Source organism: Bolinopsis microptera, chromosome 3 (assembly GCF_026151205.1).
Source record: "Bolinopsis microptera isolate Bmic1 chromosome 3, MBARI_Bmic_1.0, whole genome shotgun sequence".
NCBI classification, from domain to species: domain Eukaryota; kingdom Metazoa; phylum Ctenophora; class Tentaculata; order Lobata; family Bolinopsidae; genus Bolinopsis; species Bolinopsis microptera.
The window spans coordinates 4,798,704-4,820,027 of record NC_087074.1 but is presented as its reverse complement, the minus strand read 5'-3'; the positions used below and the strand labels follow the sequence as shown (position 1 = coordinate 4,820,027).

The window sequence follows — 21,324 nt, the reverse complement described above, 5'->3', positions numbered from 1 at the left end:
AGATATCTCTTCAAACACGAGGAAATATCTCAAAATTGGTGGTTTCGAGTGGTACCAAGGCATTTATCTCGAGATCGTGTAGATCAAATTTCATTTAACTTTCCAGATAGTAAAATAACTATAATGGGAACAATCTGTGCGAGTTTGGGCCAAACCTGAGATATTACTTCAAACTCAAGAAAATATAACCCCCAATTTGGAGACCTTGGCACAGTTTGTTGCAGAAAGTCCAACTACAACATTCTGCCACGAAATCGCTTCTAGTACTAAAACCTTACTAACCGCGATGTTGGCGCCGTAAATCGGGGTTTTAATGTGTAATGAAATGAAATGAAATGAAAATGAAATGAAATGAAATGAGGTATTTATATCCCGCTCATATGATTAACCAACAACACAAGGAAGGTGGTTAACCATGTCAGAGCGGCTGACTGTGAGTGATGTGAGCAAAAGTGTAAAAAGTGAACTAAAGTATAACTCAGCATAAGGCAAAGACAAAATTAAAACATCTTTTATTGTAAACCACACTAAACTAAATAGAAGCAGAAATCATACAGTACATGTAGGTATAATAAAGGTTAGAACAGTGACATAATCAATTAAGAAAGAATCAGAAGATCCCCAGAAAGACTTTCGACTAAACCGTTCGAAAGGCCCATTATCAAGTTTTTAGGCATAAACATATTTATGTAATTAGAATAAGCTCGTTCACTGTGGATTGCATCAGCAGCAATTGAAGTACCAGAAGCTAGATTTTCAAGGAAGGCTCTGATAAATACACTCTAAACATTTGTGGAGATTATTTCTAAATAGTACAGGGAAATCCGTCTGAAAAAATCGATCTGCTGACACACGAAGCTTTCAGAGGATTTTTGACGTTTTTGAGTCCCATTAGGTGCCCTTTATGGCTGACCAACTTTTCCAAACTTTTCCACGTGGCTTAAGGCCACTTTTTGCCACTTTACCACTTTTTACCACCTTTCTTGTTTGTCGAATATCTTTAGTTGTGAACATCGTAAAAGGTTGCGAATCAATCGAGTGTGTTCATATTATCAGGAAGAAAAACTTTTGTTCTAACAATTTTTACGTCAGATAATAAGTTAATTGGATAATTATCAATTAACCAATTAGCAAAATTCTAAAAATTTTTTATTGGCTAAAAATGATCGGAATAGCTTAAAACACGGAGAAAAGTAGTTTTTAGAAAAAATTTGAAAATTTTTCACTTACATTTTTTTTTCGAGACTTCCAAAAATTTCGAAAATTCAAAATATTTTTTTCCGCCAAAAGTGATCAAATTGCATGAAACGCGGAGAAAAATGATTTTCAAAAATAACTTAGTCAATTTTTCGTTTCAAGAATACTTAAATCACCAATATTTGTAGTTGGAGTTTAGTAAATCTCGGCAGATTTTAGTAATAATCAGGAATTACTAACTCTAAGTGGAAAGGTCTGAAACTGAAAAACGTTAAGTTTAACCATACGATCGTGATATAAGAGTTTCATAACTAATTACAATACAGCCTTATCGATTTTCACAGAAACTGCACCAATGGCAGTCAAGATCGAAACGATAGCCTGCTGTACTGTCATTTTATTGATTTCAATGATGAATCAGTGGGGTTAAGATTTGTAATAAATAAAACCTCTCTGTACCGTCAATTGTGCTAATCTAAACCGGCCTACCTGTATTACCAGACCTCTTCTTTTCCTCAACAATCAAACCGAGTTGTTCATATCGCATTTGGTGGGTGATGTAAACTAAGTAGTAATACATATCGAGCTATATTCAATCACAATACGACACAATGCAACACGTGTATATTATATTATGGCCCTTAATGAGGTATATGAAATGTTCTATACCGTACACTTCTCGTTTCTCCCGTGAGAGGCCCGATATGGAGAGGTTTTACAGTTTATCACGAAAATGTCTACTTGGTCTCATGGCTCTTTGACAGCTCAAAGAAGGCAAGAAAAGACCAAAAAGCTTAGAATGTCAACTCGCAAGAGCGGGCTACCGGACAACTGAACCCAATTTAGACATTTAGATTAACCCTAACTCTAACCCTAACTCTAACTCTAACCCTAACCCTAACCCTAACCCTAACCCTAACCCTAACCCTAACCCTAACCCTAACCCTAACCTTAACCAATTAAGCTGATTAGTTAGTGGGAACTAGGTTCAATTGGGTTCAGTTGTCAGTCTTCGATCTGTCCCACATTAATCCCGAGCTGATCATCATGGGCCCCGAATATCCTGCGGGAAGAACCTGTATTTTTACTTCACGACGTCCGGATTTCAAATCAACATCCTCAATAACATTAACAATCCTTCCTGATCAGGATCTGTCTCTATTAGCAATTTCCAAAATATCCTGACTCTCGTGGAACATTTCACTGAATTAATTATTACCGGTTCTTTACTACCCCTTGCCCGACACTGTACTCGTATCTAAATCTTACCCTTTCCCGTATGTTACCCTTGTTGATTTTACTTTTAGCCGACCCTGACATATGGGGGTGATTTGAGGTATCCCGCAAATGAAGCAGTATGCAGTACAATACAAAACAGTTACAGTAGATGTTGGAAGGTGTATTTACACTTGCTTCCTGGACCTGGCTGTTCCTCAGTTTCCCTGATCTGTTCTTGCCCTTCTTCGAACTGTAAATGGGCCATGAGACCAAGTAGACGTTTTCGTGATAAACTGTAAAACCTCTCTATACCGGGTTTCTCACGGTATAAAGCGTTTCATAAACCTCATTAAGAGCCATATAATATACACGTACTGTGTCGTATTGTGATTGAATATTATATAGCTCGATATGTATTACTACTTAGTTTACATCACCCACCAAATGCGATATGAACAACTCGGTTTGATTGTTGAGGAAAAGAAGAGGTCTGGTAATACAGGTAGGCCGGTTTAGATTAGCACAATTGACGGTACAGAGAGGTTTTATTTATTACAAATCTTAACCCCACTGATTCATCATTTAAATCAATAAAATGACAGTACAGCAGGCTATCGTTTCGATCTTGACTGTGCCATTGGTGCAGTTTCTGTGAAAATCGATAAGGCTGTATTGTAATTAGTTATGAAACTCTTATATCGCGATCGTATGGTTAAACTTAACGTTTTTCAGTTTCAGACCTTTCCACTTAGAGTTAGTAATTCCTGATTATTACTAAAATCTGCCGAGATTTACTAAACTCCAACTACAAATATTGGTGATTTAAGTATTCTTGAAACGAAAAATTGACTAAGTTATTTTTGAAAATCATTTTTCTCCGCGTTTCATGCAATTTGATCACTTTTGGCGGAAAAAAATATTTTGAATTTTCGAAATTTTTGAAGTCTCGAAAAAAAAATGTAAGTGAAAAATTTTCAAATTTTTTCTAAAAACTACTTTTCTCCGTGTTTTAAGCTATTCCGATCATTTTTAGCCAATAAAAAATTTTTAGAATTTTGCTAATTGGTTAATTGATAATTATCCAATTAACTTATTATCTGACGTAAAAATTGTTAGAACAAAAGTTTTTCTTCCTGATAATATGAACACACTCGATTGATTCGCAACCTTTTACGATGTTCACAACTAAAGATATTCGACAAACAAGAAAGGTGGTAAAAAGTGGTAAAGTGGCAAAAAGTGGCCTTAAGCCACGTGGAAAAGTTTGGAAAAGTTGGTCAGCCATAAAGGGCACCTAATGGGACTCAAAAACGTCAAAAATCCTCTGAAAGCTTCGTGTGTCAGCAGATCGATTTTTTCAGACGGATTTCCCTGTACTAAAACAATAAATGCAATCATTGATCATACCTCGTTGGTGAACTAATAATATAAAAATGGAAGTAAAGTGACATTCTTTACCCGTCAATATGCTGGTGTCTAGTGAAGTGTGACTGATCAAAACAAGTATAACAGTTGTATAAGAACATTCCTGGCAGTTTTATAGTTAATGTCCTTTGTGAGTACGTTGGTGTCTGACAAGACTTGATTTAATAGAGCAAGCAAATGGACATTCCTTACACTTGTAGGGTTTCTCTCCTGTGTGAGTACGTTGGTGATTAATAAGATTTGATTTAACAGAGCAAGTATATGAACATTCCTTACACTTGTAGGGTTTCTCTCCCGTGTGAGTCCTCATATGTAATGTGAGAAGACCTTTCTGAGCACAAGAATATGAACATTCCTTGCACTTGTAGGGTTTCTCTCCCGTGTGAGTCCTCATATGTAATATGAGATGACCTTTCTGAGCACAAGAATATGAACATTCCTTGCACTTGTAGGGTTTCTCTCCCGTGTGAGTCCTCATATGTAATATGAGATGACCTTTCTGAGCACAATTATATGAACATTCCTTGCACTTGTAGGGTTTCTCTCCTGTGTGAATACCTAAATGTTCCACAAGATCACTGTTCTCAGTACAGGTATAAGAACAATCGTCACATTTAAAAGTTTTCCCAACAAGAGAAGTATTTTCTTTGCCCAACCTGACCGATGATCGTAAAGAATTTAACAAGACATTTCTAGTAGATTTGATAGTTTGACCATGATGTTCTCTGATATGTTCCACAAAGAACTCATCATACAGGAAGTGAGCTTCACATTTCGGACAAATGAAACCATGTGATATATCACCAGTCTCTTCCTCCTGTTCAGTTTTTATTTCCTTTTTGATCGGAATTAAATTTATGTTACTCTTTACTTTAACAGTAACCGTAGAGGATCTTTTACTCCGTGTTGACATTACAAACTTTCCTGCATTAATAACTGATTAATGAAATCAAAATACACAAACTTTCCAATTTTAAATATCTACATATTTAATTGCCAGTGGGTATTAATGAATGGAACAATAAATTCTTGTATTGAGACCACGCTTCGACAATCGACATCCATATTTCATCAGTACCATGCAGATATAAAATGCGGTAAATAAATGTCAGAGTTACCAATATTGGAAATACAATAAATTTACTAATTCGTACTTTAAAGACACGATAAAATCAATGGGGTTTCAATTAATGTTTAGATATATCGAAGATTATGATTCACTTTAATACAAACAAAAGCTTAATTTTTCATTCATTTGCGGAAGAAACTGCACAATTTTTCAAACATTTGTGGAGATTATTTCTAAACTATATATATATATGCAATCATTGATCATACCTCGTTGGTGAACTAATAATAAAAAAGGGAGAGTAAACTGAAATTCTTTACCCGTCAATACTCAATATGCTGGTGTCTAATAAAGTGTGTCTGATCAAAACAAGTATAACAGTAATTGTATGAGAACATTCCTGGCAATTTTATAGTTACTGTCCTGTGTGAGTACGTTGGTGTCTGATAAGATTTGGTTGAACAGAGCAAGCAAATGAACATTCCTTGCACTTATAGGGTTTCTCTCCCGTGTGAGTCCTCATATGTTTTGTGAGATCACCTTTCTGAGCACTACAAAATGAACATTGGTTACACTTGTAGGGTTTCTCTCCCGTGTGAGCACGTTGGTGTATAATAAGACTTGATTTAACAGAGCAAGTATATGAACATTCCTTGCACTTGTAGGGCTTCTCTCCCGTGTGAGAAAGTTGGTGTCTGATAAGATTTGATTTAACAGAGCAAGTATAGGAACATTCCTTACACTTGTAGGGTTTCCCTCCCGCGTGAGTACGTTGGTGCCTAATAAGATTTGATTTAACAGAGCAAGTATATGAACATTCCTTGCACTTGTAGGGTTTCTCTCCGGTGTGAGTCCTCATATGTAATGTGAGATGATCTTTTCGAGCACTATAATATAAACATTCCTTGCACTTGTAGGGTTTCTCTTCCGCGTGAATACCTAAATGTTTCACAAGATCACTTTTCTCAGTGCAGGTATAAGAACAATCATCACATTTAAAAGTTTTCCCAACAGGATAAGTACTTTCTTTGCCCAACCTGACTGATGATCGTAAAGAGTTTAACAAGACATTTTTAGTAGACATATCATTGATTGTTTCACCATGATGTTCTCTGATATGTTCCATAAAGAAATCATCATAAAGGAAGTGAGCTTCACATTTCGGACAAATGAAACCATGTGATATATCACCAGTCTCTTCCTCCTGTTCAGTTTTTATTTCCTTTTTGATCGGAATTAAATTTATGTTACTCTTTACTTTAACAGTAACCGTAGAGGATCTTTTACTCCGTGTTGACATTACAAACTTTCCTGCATTAATAACTGATTAATGAAATCAAAATACACAAACTTTCCAATTTTAAATATCTACATATTTAATTAGCAGTGGGTAAATGAATGGAACAATAAATTTTAGTATTTAGACCACGCTTCGACATCCATAATTCATCAGTACCATGGCTATGCAGATATAAAATGCGGTAAATAAATGTCAGAGTTATTATATTGTAAATAATAAATATAGCTTATTATAATAATAATTAATAATTTGGTCGACCGCAGTCGGGGAGCCGATTTCCCTGTCTAATTGCATTTCGGCCACGGTCCTTTCGGTACAGATTTCCCTGCAGTATAGTCGGGAAGCAACCCCAGGCATATGTACCATGGCTATTCATCAGTACCATGCCTATGCAGATATAAAATGCGGTAAATAAATGTCAGAGTTATTATATTGTAAATAATAAATATAGCTTATTATGATAATAATTAATAATTTGGTCGACCGCAGTCGGGGAGCCGATTTCCCTGTCTAATTGCATTTCGGCCACGGTCCTTTCGGTACAGATTTCCCTGCAGTATAGTCGGGAAGCAACCCCAGGCATATACACTCGTGTTATTTTCGCAGCTCTAATGAAAGCCACTACCATTCACACCATGGTTTGGTGAGTGACGGCTGCCCTTCAGTTTTTGAGATTTTGGCCCAACTGGGATTCGAACTCGCAACGTCCAGGCCAGTAGACAGGCGGATTAACCGACTGAGCCACTGAGCCACTATAGCTTATTGGAAATACGATAAATTTACTAATTCGTGCTTTAAAGTCACGACAAAATCAATGAGTTTGCAATTAATGGTTAGATATATCGAAGATTATGATTTACTTAATATTGACAAAAGCTTAAGGGGGGGGGGCCAATGGGTATTTTTTGTGAAACTTGATTTCGAGATAGCAATTGACCAACAAACTAAGACCAGTGACCGAACTTTTGAGGGGGTCCCGGACCCCAACCGCCAAACGGTGCGCGCATGGCAGCCACGCCCATATTTGGTCCAAATTAGGCCCAATTTAGCCAAATACCCTGAACATGCCCAAAACCAAGGTTTATGGTGCTCTACTTGTAGCTAGTGGTCTCCTGAACTCGTATATGAAATTTCATCAAGATTGGACAAAAAATGACTGAGTTATGAGCCAAAAACCATATGCCCATATTTGGGCATACGCACCAAATTTGGTAGATTTCGTCCCATAAATTGGTCAAATATCAATATTTTTGAATGAAACTTACTTTATATGAAAGGTAAGCCTAAACTACATATTATATGTAAGTTATAGCTTTATATCTGTTTAAATGTGGATACTAAGGCGAAAAAACCACAAAAAATGAACTAAATTGTCCATATCTCGGTTCGCGATATTTGCGGAATTGATCTCATTAAAATTGTAACAACTCAATCAGTTTTCAAAATTTTTGCATGAAATTTTCGGAATCGACTCGAAATCGCATTTCCACCTTATTTTAAATACGGATTTTTGATTTAGGCCTCCAAAAAAATTTGGCGGCCAAATTCTGAATTTTTGTGAGATAATTTTGGAATTTGGCCGCCAAATTTTTTTGGAGGCCTAAATCAACAAGAATTTCGCCGCGGTAAAACCACGCACGATCAAATTTCCCCTTCTGCCTACAATGTAATTGTTCTACTTTATTGTATCCCAGAGTGGTGTTTGGCGCACATGTAACATGATAATCGTTTTCGATATATTTGGCGTGCCACGTGCAGAACTTGAAAATTCTGCGCGCATTTTTGTAGTGTCGCGTTGATCTGTGTACGTGTGGTTTGGTTGTAGATCATTTCATATTTTGCGCGGTTTGTTTCGTGTTAACGATGTGTATTATGTCACGTCATATTATTGCATCGTCGTATGCCAACTTTTTTGACTGGAATAGAATATTCTGTCTCATCTTAGTTATTAGAAGTATCTAACATAAACTAATACATTTTGATGCTTACTCGACACATCTACAGCACCATCGACTATATAGGAATTTTTAAAAGCATACCGCAATCTTGATCTTAGTTGCTTCTTGAATGTAAATGTAAAGTAACATCTGTTCTTAAATATGTAAATGTAATCGCTTTTTACCATTCAGTGTCAATCAACTGTTAAATAATCGGCCACGAGTTTATCAGCTGATGTAATAATTTAGTTTGTTCTGAATTTTATCACTCGGTAATTTATTAAAAAACTAGCGGCAATAGCGGATGAATAGTGGAACCTAGCGGATGCCTAGCGGAGAGCTAGCGGAAATTTAACAGTCGTCAAGCACCTAAAACTGGTTGCTATGCCTGCAATTAATTAACACATAACTGGCGTCGCGCGCGCAAAATAGGTTCCTTTTATACACATAATTATATGGGAGTGGTCGATATTGCGAAGGAGCAGACTTTTGTCATCATCGTAGGACCGTCGAGCCACCTCATATATCCAAACCCGATTACTTATTCCCTACGATCTTTTTGCCTTCGGCAAGAGCAGGGAAAAAAATCCGTATTTAAAATAAGGTGGAAATGCAATTTCGAGTCGATTCCAAAAATTTCATGCAAAAATTTTGAACACTGATTGAGTTGTTACAATTTTAATGAGATCAATTCCGCAAATATCGCGAACCGAGATATGGGCAATTTAGTTCATTTTTTGTGGTTTTTTCGCTTTAGTATCCACATTTAAACAGATATAAAGCTATAACTTACAGATAATATGTAGTTTAGGCTTACCTTTCATATAAAGTAAGTTTCATTCAAAAATATTGATATTTAACCAATTTATGGGCCGAAGTCTACCAAATTTGGTGCGTATGCCCAAATATGGGCATATGGTTTTTGGCTCATAACTCAGTCATTTTTCGTCCAATCTTGAAGAAATTTCATATACGAGTTCAGGAGACCACTAGCTACAAGTAGAGCACCATAAACCTTGGTTTTGGGCATGTTCAGGGTATTTAGCTAAATTGGGCCTAATTTGGACCAAATATGGGCGTGGCTGCCCTGCGCGCACCGTTTGGCGGTTGGGGTCCGGGACCCCCTCAAAAGTTCGGTCACTGGTCTTAGTTTGTTGGTCAACTACTATCTCGAAATCAAGTTTCACAAAAAAATATCCATTGGCCCCCCCCCTTAATTTCTCATTCATCTGTGGAACAAACTGCACAATTTTGTAATTGAAATCAGAAAAATTGCTTTCAAACATAGCTCTAAACATATGTGGAGATAATTTCTAGACTTTATATGCAATCATTGATCATACCTCGTTAGTGAACTGATAATATTACAGTGGAAGTAAACTGACAGTCTTTACCCGTCAATACACTGGTGTCTGGTGTCTATAAACGTGTGTTTGATCAGAACAAGTATAACAGTTGCATAAGAACATTCCTGGCAATTTTATAGTTCCTGTCCCGTGTGAGTACGTTGGTGTTTATTAAGATTTGATTTAGTAGAACAAGCAAATGAACTTTCCTTACACTTGTAGGGTTTCTCTCCCGTGTGAGTCGTCATTATATGTAATGTGAGATCACCTTTCTGAGCACTAGAATATAAACATTCCTTGCACTTGTAGGGTTTCTCTCCCGTGTGAGTACGTTGGTGTCTGACAAAACTTGATTTAAAAGAGCAAGCAAATGAACATTCCTTACACTTGTAGGGCTTCTCTCCCGTGTGAGTCCTCATATGTAATATGAGATTACCTTTCTGAGCACTAGAATATGAACATTCCTTGCACTTATAGGGTTTCTCTCCCGTGTGAGTCCTCATATGTTTCTTGAGATCACGTTTCTGAGTACTAGAATATAAACATTCCTTGCACTTGTAGGATTTCTCTCCCGTGTGAATACCTAAATGTTTCACAAGATCACTGTTCTCAGTACAGGTATAAGAACAATCGTCACATTTAAAAGCTTTCCCAACAGGAGAAGTATTTTCTTTGCCCAACCTGACTGATGATCGTGAAGAAGTCAACAAGACATTTGTAGTAGGCATATCATTGATTGTTTCACCATGATGTTCTTTAATATGTTTCACAAAGAACTCATCATAAAGGAAGTGAGCTTCACATTTCGGACAAATGAAACCATGTGATATTCCAGTCACTTCCTCCTGTTCAGTTTTTATTTCCTTTTTGATCGGAATTAAATTTATGTTACTCTTTACTTTAACAGTAACCGTAGAGGATCTTTTACTCCGTGTTGACATTACAAACTTTCCTGCATTAATAACTGATTAATGAAATCAAAATACACAAACTTTCCAATTTTAAATTTCTACATATTTAATTAGCAGTGGGTAAATGAATGGAACAATTAATTTTAGTATTTAGACCACCCTTCGACATCCATAATTCATCAGTACCATGCAGATATAAAATGTGGTAAATAAATGTCAGAGTCATTATATTATGTATAAATAATAAATATAGCGGCAATATTGGAAATACAATAAATTTACTAATTCGTACTTTAAAGACACGATAAAATCAATGGGTTTTCAATTAATGGTTAGATATATCGAAGATTATGATTTACAAACAAAAGCTTTATTTCTCATTCATCTGTGGAACAAACTGCACAATTTTGTTATTAAAATAAGAAAAATTGCTTTCAAACATAGCTCTAAACAAATGTGGAGATAATTTCTAGACTATATTATATATGCAATCATTGATCATACCTCGTTAGTGAACTTATAATATAAAAGTGGAAGTAAACTGACATTATTTACCTGTCTAATAAAGTGTGTCTGATCAGAACAAGTATAACAGTTTTATAAGAACATTCCTGGCAATTTTATAGTTCCTGTCCCGTGTGAGTACGTTGGTGTTTATAAAGATTTGATTTAGAAGAGCAGGCAAATGAACATTCCTTGCATTTGTAGGGTTTCTCCCCAGTGTGAGTACGTTGGTGTATAATAAGACTTGATTTAACAGAACAAGTATAGGAACATTCCTTGCACTTGTAGGGCTTCTCTCCCGTGTGAGTCCTCTTATGTTTCTTGAGATGACCTTTCTGAGCACAAGAATATGAACATTCCTTACACTTGAAGGGTTTCTCTCCCGTGTGAGAACGTTGGTGTTTATAAAGATTTGATTTAGAAGAGCAGGCAAATGAACATTCCTTGCATTTGTAGGGTTTCTCCCCTGTGTGAGTACGTTGGTGTATAATAAGACTTGATTTAACAGAACAAGTATAGGAACATTCCTTGCATTTGTAGGGCTTCTCTCCCGTGTGAGTCCTCTTATGTTTCTTGAGATCACCTTTCTGAGCACAAGAATATGAACATTCCTTACACTTGAAGGGTTTCTCTCCCGTGGAGTACGTATGTGTACCAAAAGATAAGATTTGACAGAACAAGCATATGAACATTCCTTACACTTGAAGGGTTTCTCTCCCGTGTGAGAACGTTGGTGTCTGATAAGATTTGATTTAATAGAGCAAGTATAGGAACACTCCTTACACTTGTAGGGCTTCTCTTCGGTGTGAGTCCTCATATGTTTTTTGAGATCACCACAGTGGGGCTCCATGCTGACATTTAGCCTAAAAACGAGTTTTCCTAATGTTTTAGATTGTTGTAAATTCTGATAGAGAATAAATAACCGGATTCAATGCTTTTTAAATTAGCTCAATATCTCGGTTGGGTCAAAATTTACAACCATTTGAAAAGCGCGCCTGAAAATAACCTGCCTGCACAAGAAAACAACAAATTCAAGAAAACAACAAATTTTTATTTAAATCAATTATAGCAACAATTTGAAAAACTTTAAAGCTCTTCTATTACCATGGAATATACTACGGGTATGGTGACTTGGGCTATTGAGTTGTTAAGTAGATTAAGATTAGTAAACCTGCACTTGCATTGTGTATTTTATAAAAACTAGAAATTAGGCTTCACGGTAAAATGGAGAAGCAGGCTGATCTTGGAGAGAGCAGACCGTAAAGTTTACGCACCCACCAGGGCTACCTACCTACCCCAGTTGTTCTTTTTGGTTTATCAGCTTGTATTGTTATATTTATGGACCCCAAGTCACCACACTAAGAAGGAGTATGTAAAAAAAAAAATAATAATAATAATAATAAATTAAGTTAATATCATCATATCTGTTTAAAACAGTAAAAGTCAAGTTGAGGATTGACTTTCCTAGTTAATTTAAAGGTTCAAACGTTTGGGAATATAATAATGTTGGTATTTGTATCTGCTGCAGCAATAATATCGAAATATCATTTGTCTAGAAAATTTTCGCCACTTCAATAGATATTGGGTCGGCAATTTGGTGAGTGAGTGATGAAATGGTTTGGTCTGTGATTGAGTGAGGGGCGATGTGAAAGTTGTGGTAAGTCCAGGTGTTATTATTGTTGATGGATTGAGATCCCAGGATGATACTTTTACAGCGTAATTTAACCAAAGCTACAGAAGTAGTGAGGATTTCCCCATTCTCATTTAGAATCCGTTTATGTATGCTATTCCACAATTTGGAGGCTATATAAAGAAAAGTGTTGGTTTTTCTTGGGAGGATTATGACATTGCTTGTATCACGTTTTGATGAGTCTATAGTACAATACAACGAGTATGGAGTGCGAAATTTCATAATTCGAAATATCTCAGATATACAGTGGTATTTGTACAAGTTTTGAACAGTAAGCAATTTTAGTCGATTAAAAATGGGCTTGGTGTGCTCTTTTTCGAAAAAAGCAGCTCCTAACCTCTGTTTTGTATAAGGTCTGGCTCGTGCACAAGTGGCATGTTTGTCGAGGTATGCATTTAGGTCTCCAAAAAGGATTCTTATACAACGTTTCTGAGTTATGAACAGCTTATCGTTTGGTTGGTCTTTGAGAGCTGAGCCCCAAACACTTATTCCGTAAGCAAGATGTGATTCCAATAATGCAGAGTATATTTTTTGGTAGTGTTCCCCTGGAACTGAATGTTTAATCCTGTTAAGTGCTCCTGTAGTGGATCTAATTTTTTTTCTTAGATATTCTATATGTGGGCCCCAGCTAAGTTTTTCATCAATTACTACACCAAGAAATTTGGTGTTGCTAACCTTGACAATTTTGTGTCCATTTATAAATATTCCTTGTGATTTGTCATGTTCATTGGCATACGGCCTAACCCTGGCGCAGGTTTCATCAGATTCGTATGCAGGTAGAAAATGTATGTAGCAGCATTTAGACATATTTATATGTAAGAGATTACTTCTCATGAATTTGCATACGAAATCAAGAACTTTATTGGCCTTCAAGTATGTTGCTTCTTTGGACGGTCCAGTGATAAATATATTTGTGTCATCAGCATAGAGCACAAATTTGCATTCATCGCCTTTGTAACAGTTTATTATGTCGTTCATATATAATAAGAAAAGTAGAGGGCCTAGTATGGAACCTTGGGGAACTCCATATTTTACATTCATAGTCTCTGATGTAGTGTTGAGAAATGAAACATACTGTGATCTATCGGATAAATAGCTTTTTAGAAGTCCTAGAGCTAGACCTCTAACCCCATAATTTTCCAGTTTCCTCAGGAGAATGCCATGGTCAAGAGTATCAAAAGCTTTGCTTAGGTCAATAAAGATTCCTAGAACATGATTACCACTGGATGTTGATGTTGTGATTGAATGAACTGATTTGTGGAGTGCATGTGAGGTTGAGTGGCCTTTTCGAAAACCAAATTGTTCATTACTGAGAATGTCATTAGCAGTGAAAAAGGTATAAAGCCGTTTGTATATTATTTTTTCAAATATTTTACCAAAGATTGGCAATATTGACACAGGTCTATAATTTTCAATATTTTCTTTATTATCTTTTTTATGGATAGGAGTTACTTTGCCTATTTTGAATATGGATGGGAACGTGCCTTTTTGAATACATGTATTATACAAATTTGCTAATATGTTGGATAAGAGATGAGCCGGTTTCTTGATAACTGCTATTGGTATATCACTGGCTTTTCCGTTAACGAATTCTTGAATTATTTCAAGAATCTCCTCAGGATGAGTTTCTTCTAGATGTATTGAACTGTTGACTGATTTCGACATAAACTCAACAAATGATTGCATTGGTTGGATAGACAGTTGGTTCTCGGACAAAACCTTCTCATTTAAATTACTAGCTAAAGATGTAAAGTAACTATTGAATTTGTTTGCAATTGTCCGCCTACAAATTACTCTAGTTCCATCTATAATGAAGTCATCTTTTAGCTGATTCTTCTTTTTGCCACGAAGCTCGTTAATTATTTGCCAGGTTTTTTTGGAGTTATGGCTATTTTTCTCAAACTTTTCAGCATAATACCTGGTTTTGGCAGTTTTTATGGCAATTTTAAGATATTTTGAGTAGTCCTTGTAAACATTATGTCTTTCCAGATCCCCATCTGGAATTAACAATGTTTTTGTTTTTTTCCATTCAAAATAAACTCAATTTCACTGCCATTTTTGAGTCAGGCTGAGGTTCCTTTTGTTTTCAATGTTTTTCAACTTTTGATTGATTGAACATGGATATAAGCATTCTTAGTACTGTTTAAGAAGAAAAAACCATGATTTCGGTCAATTTTGGATTTTTGGTAGCTAAAATTAGAATATTTTTCAAAAATAGGCCTTAAAATTTCATTCGCTGACCACAAATGGGTGGTAAAGTTATAAATGGCCCCATATGGCCCGGGTTTCATTATGTTTTCTATGTTTTCCCATAATTTTTCTAGCAGAACCCAGAAGATTTGGCTTCGGAACGCTTCGGAAAAAAAATTATGACCCATTTTTGGTACGAGCCTGAGGTGAAAAATCGCGTCAAAATATTGTCTTATCAGTTAATTGCTTTTGCGTCGGTTTAAACAGCTCTCACTGTGTAGCAGATAATATACTCGTGTATATTAAACTGGCCCTGCGTGTACATTGTACATCATGGTTAACAAATACTTGGAGAATCTTGACAATGAAATAGCGTTGAATTACTCTACACTCAAATTCAGATCAATGTATGCTGAACAGATTTTGGGTGCTCAGATTATGCTACTCAACGATATGCGTCAAGCGGCAGGTGTTCAGAAATCCAATGTGTTACGTAAAGAAACGCTCAACAAGCCTCAGATCACCAAGGCTACGCTGTGTGATTGGATGGAAACTTTTATCGACATTCTTGACAGTTATTGTTCACCGCTGTTGTTTTCAGCCACCAAACTACAAGATGAAATCGACCAACTGAAGGACGAAAAGATTGCAGATCAGAACACTGTGATTAAACTGCAAGGACAATTGCTTGAGAAGAAAAGTGAAGATTTGACCTCTGTTCAGACGACAGTGAAAAGCGAACTCAAAGCCTGGTCGTCAGTTGTGAAGAATTCATGCAGCAAGGCGCTAGCGCCTAAGAAAATGAAAGCTGCTCTGAAACGTGCCTCCGAGGAAGAGGATCGTAGTCAAAATCTGGTCATCTACGGTCTACCAGAAAAGAGTGAAGAAATCCTGGAAAAGAGAGTGCTTGAGGTACTAGAAAACATAGATGAGAAACCTCGAATCGTTTCTTGCTGTAGGATGGGGAGAACTGTATCAGATGGAGGACCAGCCGTTAAACCTATCAAGTTCACTCTCAGCGGCTCAGATCATGTGCGGCAAGTGTTGAGCAAAGCGAGAAAACTAAGAGAAGTGGAGGGGTATGACTCAGTGTACATCAGCCCCGACCGATCAGCCGAGCAGAGAGCTGCCTTCAGGAAGTTAGTTCTTGAAGTTAAGCAGAAACGGGAATTGGAGCCTCAGCGAGTTCATGTTATAAGGAACAATAAGATCGTAAGCTCCGAGAAGGACTGATGGGATATGATTTTTTATCAACATATTATTTGATTGATTTTCATTTACCAGGGACTAGGCTTGTGCGGTGTGGTTTCGACTACAATTTTACTGCGTTCTGGTTTCCCTTTGAAATTTACATACATCTGTCCTTTAGAGATCGCAATCAGTTATATTTTGTTTTTATTTTGCGCCACATGTTATATTGTATGTAAATTTTGAAAAGATTTTCATAAAAAAAAAATAGCGCGAAAAATGAAAACTGATAGATTAAAAACTGATTTTTTCATTTATTTCATAGCTTTTTGGTGCACACTTCGATATTTTATGCTAATACCAGCAAAGTTCAATTGGAATAAGCAATATTTGGATGGAAAAATAGTGCATATGAGCCAAAAATAGCCAAAATCTGGCATTTTGAGCTTGGAAAATCCAGGGGCAACTCTGATTTCATAGGATTTTTCTTATGTTTTTGTCATATTGCATAGTTTTTATGGTTCTCCTTTCTGAAATACCCTTAAACAATCACATCAGCATGATTGATGACCATTTCCATACAAAAAAGCAGAAAAATGGGACAGAAACCGCTTAAAATTCGATGAAATCTTAAAACTGCTAGTCAAAAAAGATGCTTTTTGTGTGACAGAAAGTGCCAAATTTTCGAAAAAATTGATTTTTTGCCCAAAAAAGTAGTGAAAGTTGTCCAATTTCACTTAAATCAGTCATAATTGACGATTTAATCCAAATTGACACCACCAAGATGTGGCCAGAGGCATAAAAGGGCAAAAAAACCAAATGTCATCATGCCCTTTACGCGAGCCCCACTGTGATCACCTTTCCCAGCACTAGAATATAAACATTCCTTACACTTGTAGGGTTTCTCTCCGGTGTGAGTCCTCATATGTAATGTGAGATGATCTTTCCGAGCACTAGAATATAAACATTCCTTGCACTTGTAGGGTTTCTCTCCCGTGTGAATACCTAAATGATTCACAAGATCACTGTTCTCAGTACAGGTAAAAGAACAATCGTCACATTTAAAAGCTTTTCCAACAGGAGAAGTACTTTCTTTGCCCAACCTGACTGATGATCGTATAGAATTTAACAAGACATTTCTAGTAGACATATCATTGATTGTTTCACCATGATGTTCTCTGATATGTTCCACAAAGAAATCATCATAAAGGAAGTGAGCTTCACATTTCGGACAAATGAAACCATGTGATACTCCAGTCACTTCCTCCAGTTCAGTTTTTATTTCCTTTTTGATAGGAATTAAATTTATGTTACTCTTTACTTTAACAGTAACCGTAGGGGATCTTTTACTCTGTGTTGACATTACAAACTTTCCTGTATTAATAACTGATTAATAACATCAAAATACACAAACTTTCCAAATTTAAATATCTACATATTTAATTACCAGTGGGTATAAATAAATGGAACAATAAATTCTAGTATTGAGACCACGCTTCGACATCCATATTTCCTCAGTACCATGCAGATATAAAATGCGGTAAATAAATGTTAGAGTTATTATATTATAAATAATAAATATAGCTTATTGGAAACACGATAAATTTACAAAATCGTACTTTAAAGACACGACAAAATCAATGTGTTTGCAATTAATGGTTAGATATATCGTAGATTATGATTCACTTTAATATCGACAAAAGCTTAATTTCTCATTCATCTGTGGAACAAACTGCACAATTTTGTAATTAAAATCAGAAAAATTGCTTTCAAACATAACTCTCCCCCAACTCTAAACATTTGTGGAGATTATTTCGAAACAATAAATGCGATCATTGATCAAACCTCGTTGGTAAATTAATAATATAAAATTGGAAGTAAACTGACATATTCTACCCGTGAATACAATGGTGTCTAATAAAGTGTGACTGATCAGAACAAGTATAACAGCTGTATAAGAACATTCATGGCAATTCTAGAGTTTCTGTCCCGTATGAGTACGTTGGTGTCTGATAAGACTTGATTTAAAAGAGCAGGCAAATGAACATTCCTTGCACTTGTAGGGTTTCTCTCCGGTGTGAGTCCTCATATGTAATGTGAGATTACCTTTCAGAGCACAAGAATATGAACATTCCTTGCACTTGTAGGGTTTCCCTCCCGTGTGAGTCCTCACATGTTTTTTGAGATCACCTTTCCCAGCACTAGAATATAAACATTCCTCACACTTGTAGGGTTTCTCTCCGGTGTGAGTCCTCATATGTTATGTGAGATCATATAAGACTACCTTTCTGAGCACTAGAATATGAACATTCCTTGCACTTATAGGGTTTCTCTCCCGTGTGAGTCCTCATATGTTTCTTGAGATCACCTTTCTGAGCACTGTACAATATAAACATTCCTTGCACTTGTAGGGTTTCTCTCCTGTGTGAATACGTAAATGTTTCACAAGACCACTGCTGTCAGTACATGTATAAGAACAATCGTCACATTTAAAAGCTTTCCCAACAGGAGAAGTATTTTTTTTGCCCAACCTGACTGATGATCGTAAAGAATTTAACAAGACATTTCTAGTAGATTTGATAGTTTGACCATGATGTTCTCTGATATGTTCCACAAAGAACTCATCATACAGGAAGTGAGCTTCACATTTCGGACAAATGAAACCATGTGATATACCAGTCACTTCCTCCTGTTCAGTTTTTATTTCCTATTTGATCGGAATTAAATTTATGTTACTCTTTACTTTAACAGTAACCGTAGAGGATCTTTTACTCCGTGTTGACATTACAAACTTTCCTGCATTAATAACTGATTAATGAAATCAAAATACACAAACTTTCCAATTTTAAATATCTACATATTTAATTGCCAGTGGGTATTAATAAATGGAACAATAAATTCTAGTATTGAGACCACGTTTCGACATCCATATTCCATCAGTACCATGCAGATATAACATGTGGTAAATAAATGTCAGAGTCATTATATTATAAACAATTAATATAGCAGCAATATTGGAAATACAATAATGCCATGTGATATTTCAGTCACTTCCTCCTGTTCAGTTTTTATTTCCTTTTTGATCGGAATTAAATTTATGTTACTCTTTATTTCAACAGCAGCTGTTGAGGATCTTTTACTCCGTTTTAACATTATGAACTTTCCTGCATTAATAACTGATTAATAACATCAAAAAACACAAACAATTTTAAATATCTACATATTTAGTTACCAGCAGGTATAAATGAATGGAACAATAAATTCTAGTATTGAGATTTGAGACCACGTTTCGACATCCATATTTCATCAGTACCATGCAGATATAAAATGTGGTAAATAAATGTCAGAGTCATTATAATATGAATAATAACTATATAGCGTTACAAGTGTTACAAACCTTCTATAATACAAAAAAAGTATCACCTCCTCAGCCTGCTTAACATGTGCATGTGCTCGACCTAAAATGTAAACAAACAATTATCACCTCCTCAGCCTGCTTAACATGTGCTCACTATTAATGTAAACAAACAATTATCACCTCCCCGCCAGTATCCACATCTATTGGAAATACAATAAATTTACTAATTCGTACTTTAAAAGACACGATAAAATCAACGGGTTTTCAATTAATGGTTAGATATATCGAAGATTATGATTTACTTAATATTGACAAAAGCTTAATTTCTCATTCATTTGTGGAACAAACTGCATAATTTTGTAATTGAAATCAGAAAAATTGCTTTCAAACATAGCTCTAAACATATGTGGAGATAATTTCTAGACTATATAATATATGCAATCATTGATCATACCTCGTTGGTGAACTAATTATATAAAAGGGAAAGTAAACTGAAATTCTTTACCCGTGAATACACTGTTGTCTAATAAAGTGTGACTGATCAGAACAAGTATAAAAGTTGTATAAGAACATTCCTGGCAAATTTATAGTTCCTGTCCTGTGTGAGTACGTTGATGTTTATTAAGATTTGATTTAGTAGAGCAAGTGTATGAACATTCCTTACACTTGTAGGGTTTCTCTCCTGAGTGAGTCCTCATATGTTTCTTGAGATCACCTTTCTGAGCACTAGAATATGAACATTCCTTACACTTGAAGGGTTTCTCTCCCGTGTGAGTCCTCATATGTTTCTTGAGATGACCTTTCCGAGCACTACAATATGAACAATCCTTGCACTTGAAGGGTTTTTCTCCCGTGTGAGTAAGTTGGTGAGTAATAAGACTTGATTTAACAGAGCAAGCATATGAACATTCCTTACACTTGTAAGGTTTCTCTCCCGTGTGAGTACGTTGGTGTTTAATAAGACTTGATTTAACAGAGCAAGTATATGAACATTCCTTGCACTTGTAGGGTTTCTCTCCCGTGTGAGAACGTCGTTGGTGTATGATAAGACTTGATTTAACAGAACAAGTATATGAACATTCCTTGCACTTGTAGGGCTTCTCTCCGGTGTGAGTACGTTGGTGTCTGACAAGAATTGATTTAAAAGAGCAAGCAAATGAACATTCCTTACACTTGTAGGGCTTCTCTCCGGTGTGAGTCCTCATATGTAATGTGAGATCACCTTTCCGAGCACTAGAATATAAACATTCCTTGCACTTGTAGGGTTTCTCTCCTGTGTGAGTACGTTGGTGTCTGACAAGAATTGATTTAAAAGAGCAAGCAAATGAACATTCCTTACACTTGTAGGGCTTCTCTCCGGTGTGAGTCCTCATATGTAATGTGAGATCACCTTTCCGAGCACTAGAATATGAACATTCCTTGCACTTGAAGGGTTTCTCTCCCGTGTGAGTCCTCATATGTAATGTAAGATCACCTTTCCGAGCACTAGAATATGAACATTCCTTGCACTTGTAGGGTTTCTCTCCCGTGTGAGTCCTCATATGTAATGTGAGATCACTTTTCTGAGTACTAGAATATAAACATTCCTTGCACTTGTAGGGTTTCTCTCCCGTGTGAATACCTACATGTTTCACAAGATCAGTGTTCTCAGTACAGGTATAAGAACAATCGTCACATTTAAAAGCTTTTCTAACAGGAGAAGTATTTTCTTTGGCCAACCTGACTGATGATTGTAAAGAATTTAACAAGACATTTCTAGTAGACATATCATTGATTGTTTCGCCATGATGTTCTCTGATATGTTCCACAAAGAAATCATCATAAAGGAAGTGAGCTTCACATTTCGGACAAATGAAACCATGTGATATACCATAACCAGTCACTTCCTCCTGTTCAGTTTTTATTTCCTTTTTGATTGGAATTAAATCTATGTTACACTTTACTTTAACAGCAACTGTGCAGGATCTTTTACTCCGTGTTAACATTACAAA

The 21,324-nt window shown here is 36.0% G+C and overlaps 2 protein-coding genes across 2 annotated transcripts in view; both read right to left on the bottom strand.

The window, feature by feature from the left end:
* LOC134812866 (uncharacterized) overlaps nucleotides 1-21,324 on the bottom strand; it is a 912,489-nt gene that overhangs the window by 380,234 nt on the left and 510,931 nt on the right. The window lies entirely within an intron of this gene.
* On the bottom strand, nucleotides 19,918-20,706 carry LOC134812577 (zinc finger protein 782-like). The gene has a single exon (XM_063820062.1). The coding sequence runs from the start codon at nucleotides 20,704-20,706 to the stop codon at nucleotides 19,918-19,920; it is 789 nt and encodes a 262-aa protein (XP_063676132.1).

What these genes read in the sequence shown, in the direction of transcription:
- LOC134812577 (XM_063820062.1), bottom strand. Translation starts at nt 20,706, where the DNA reads ATGAGGACTCACACCGGAGAGAAGCCCTACAAGTGTAAGGAATGTTCA.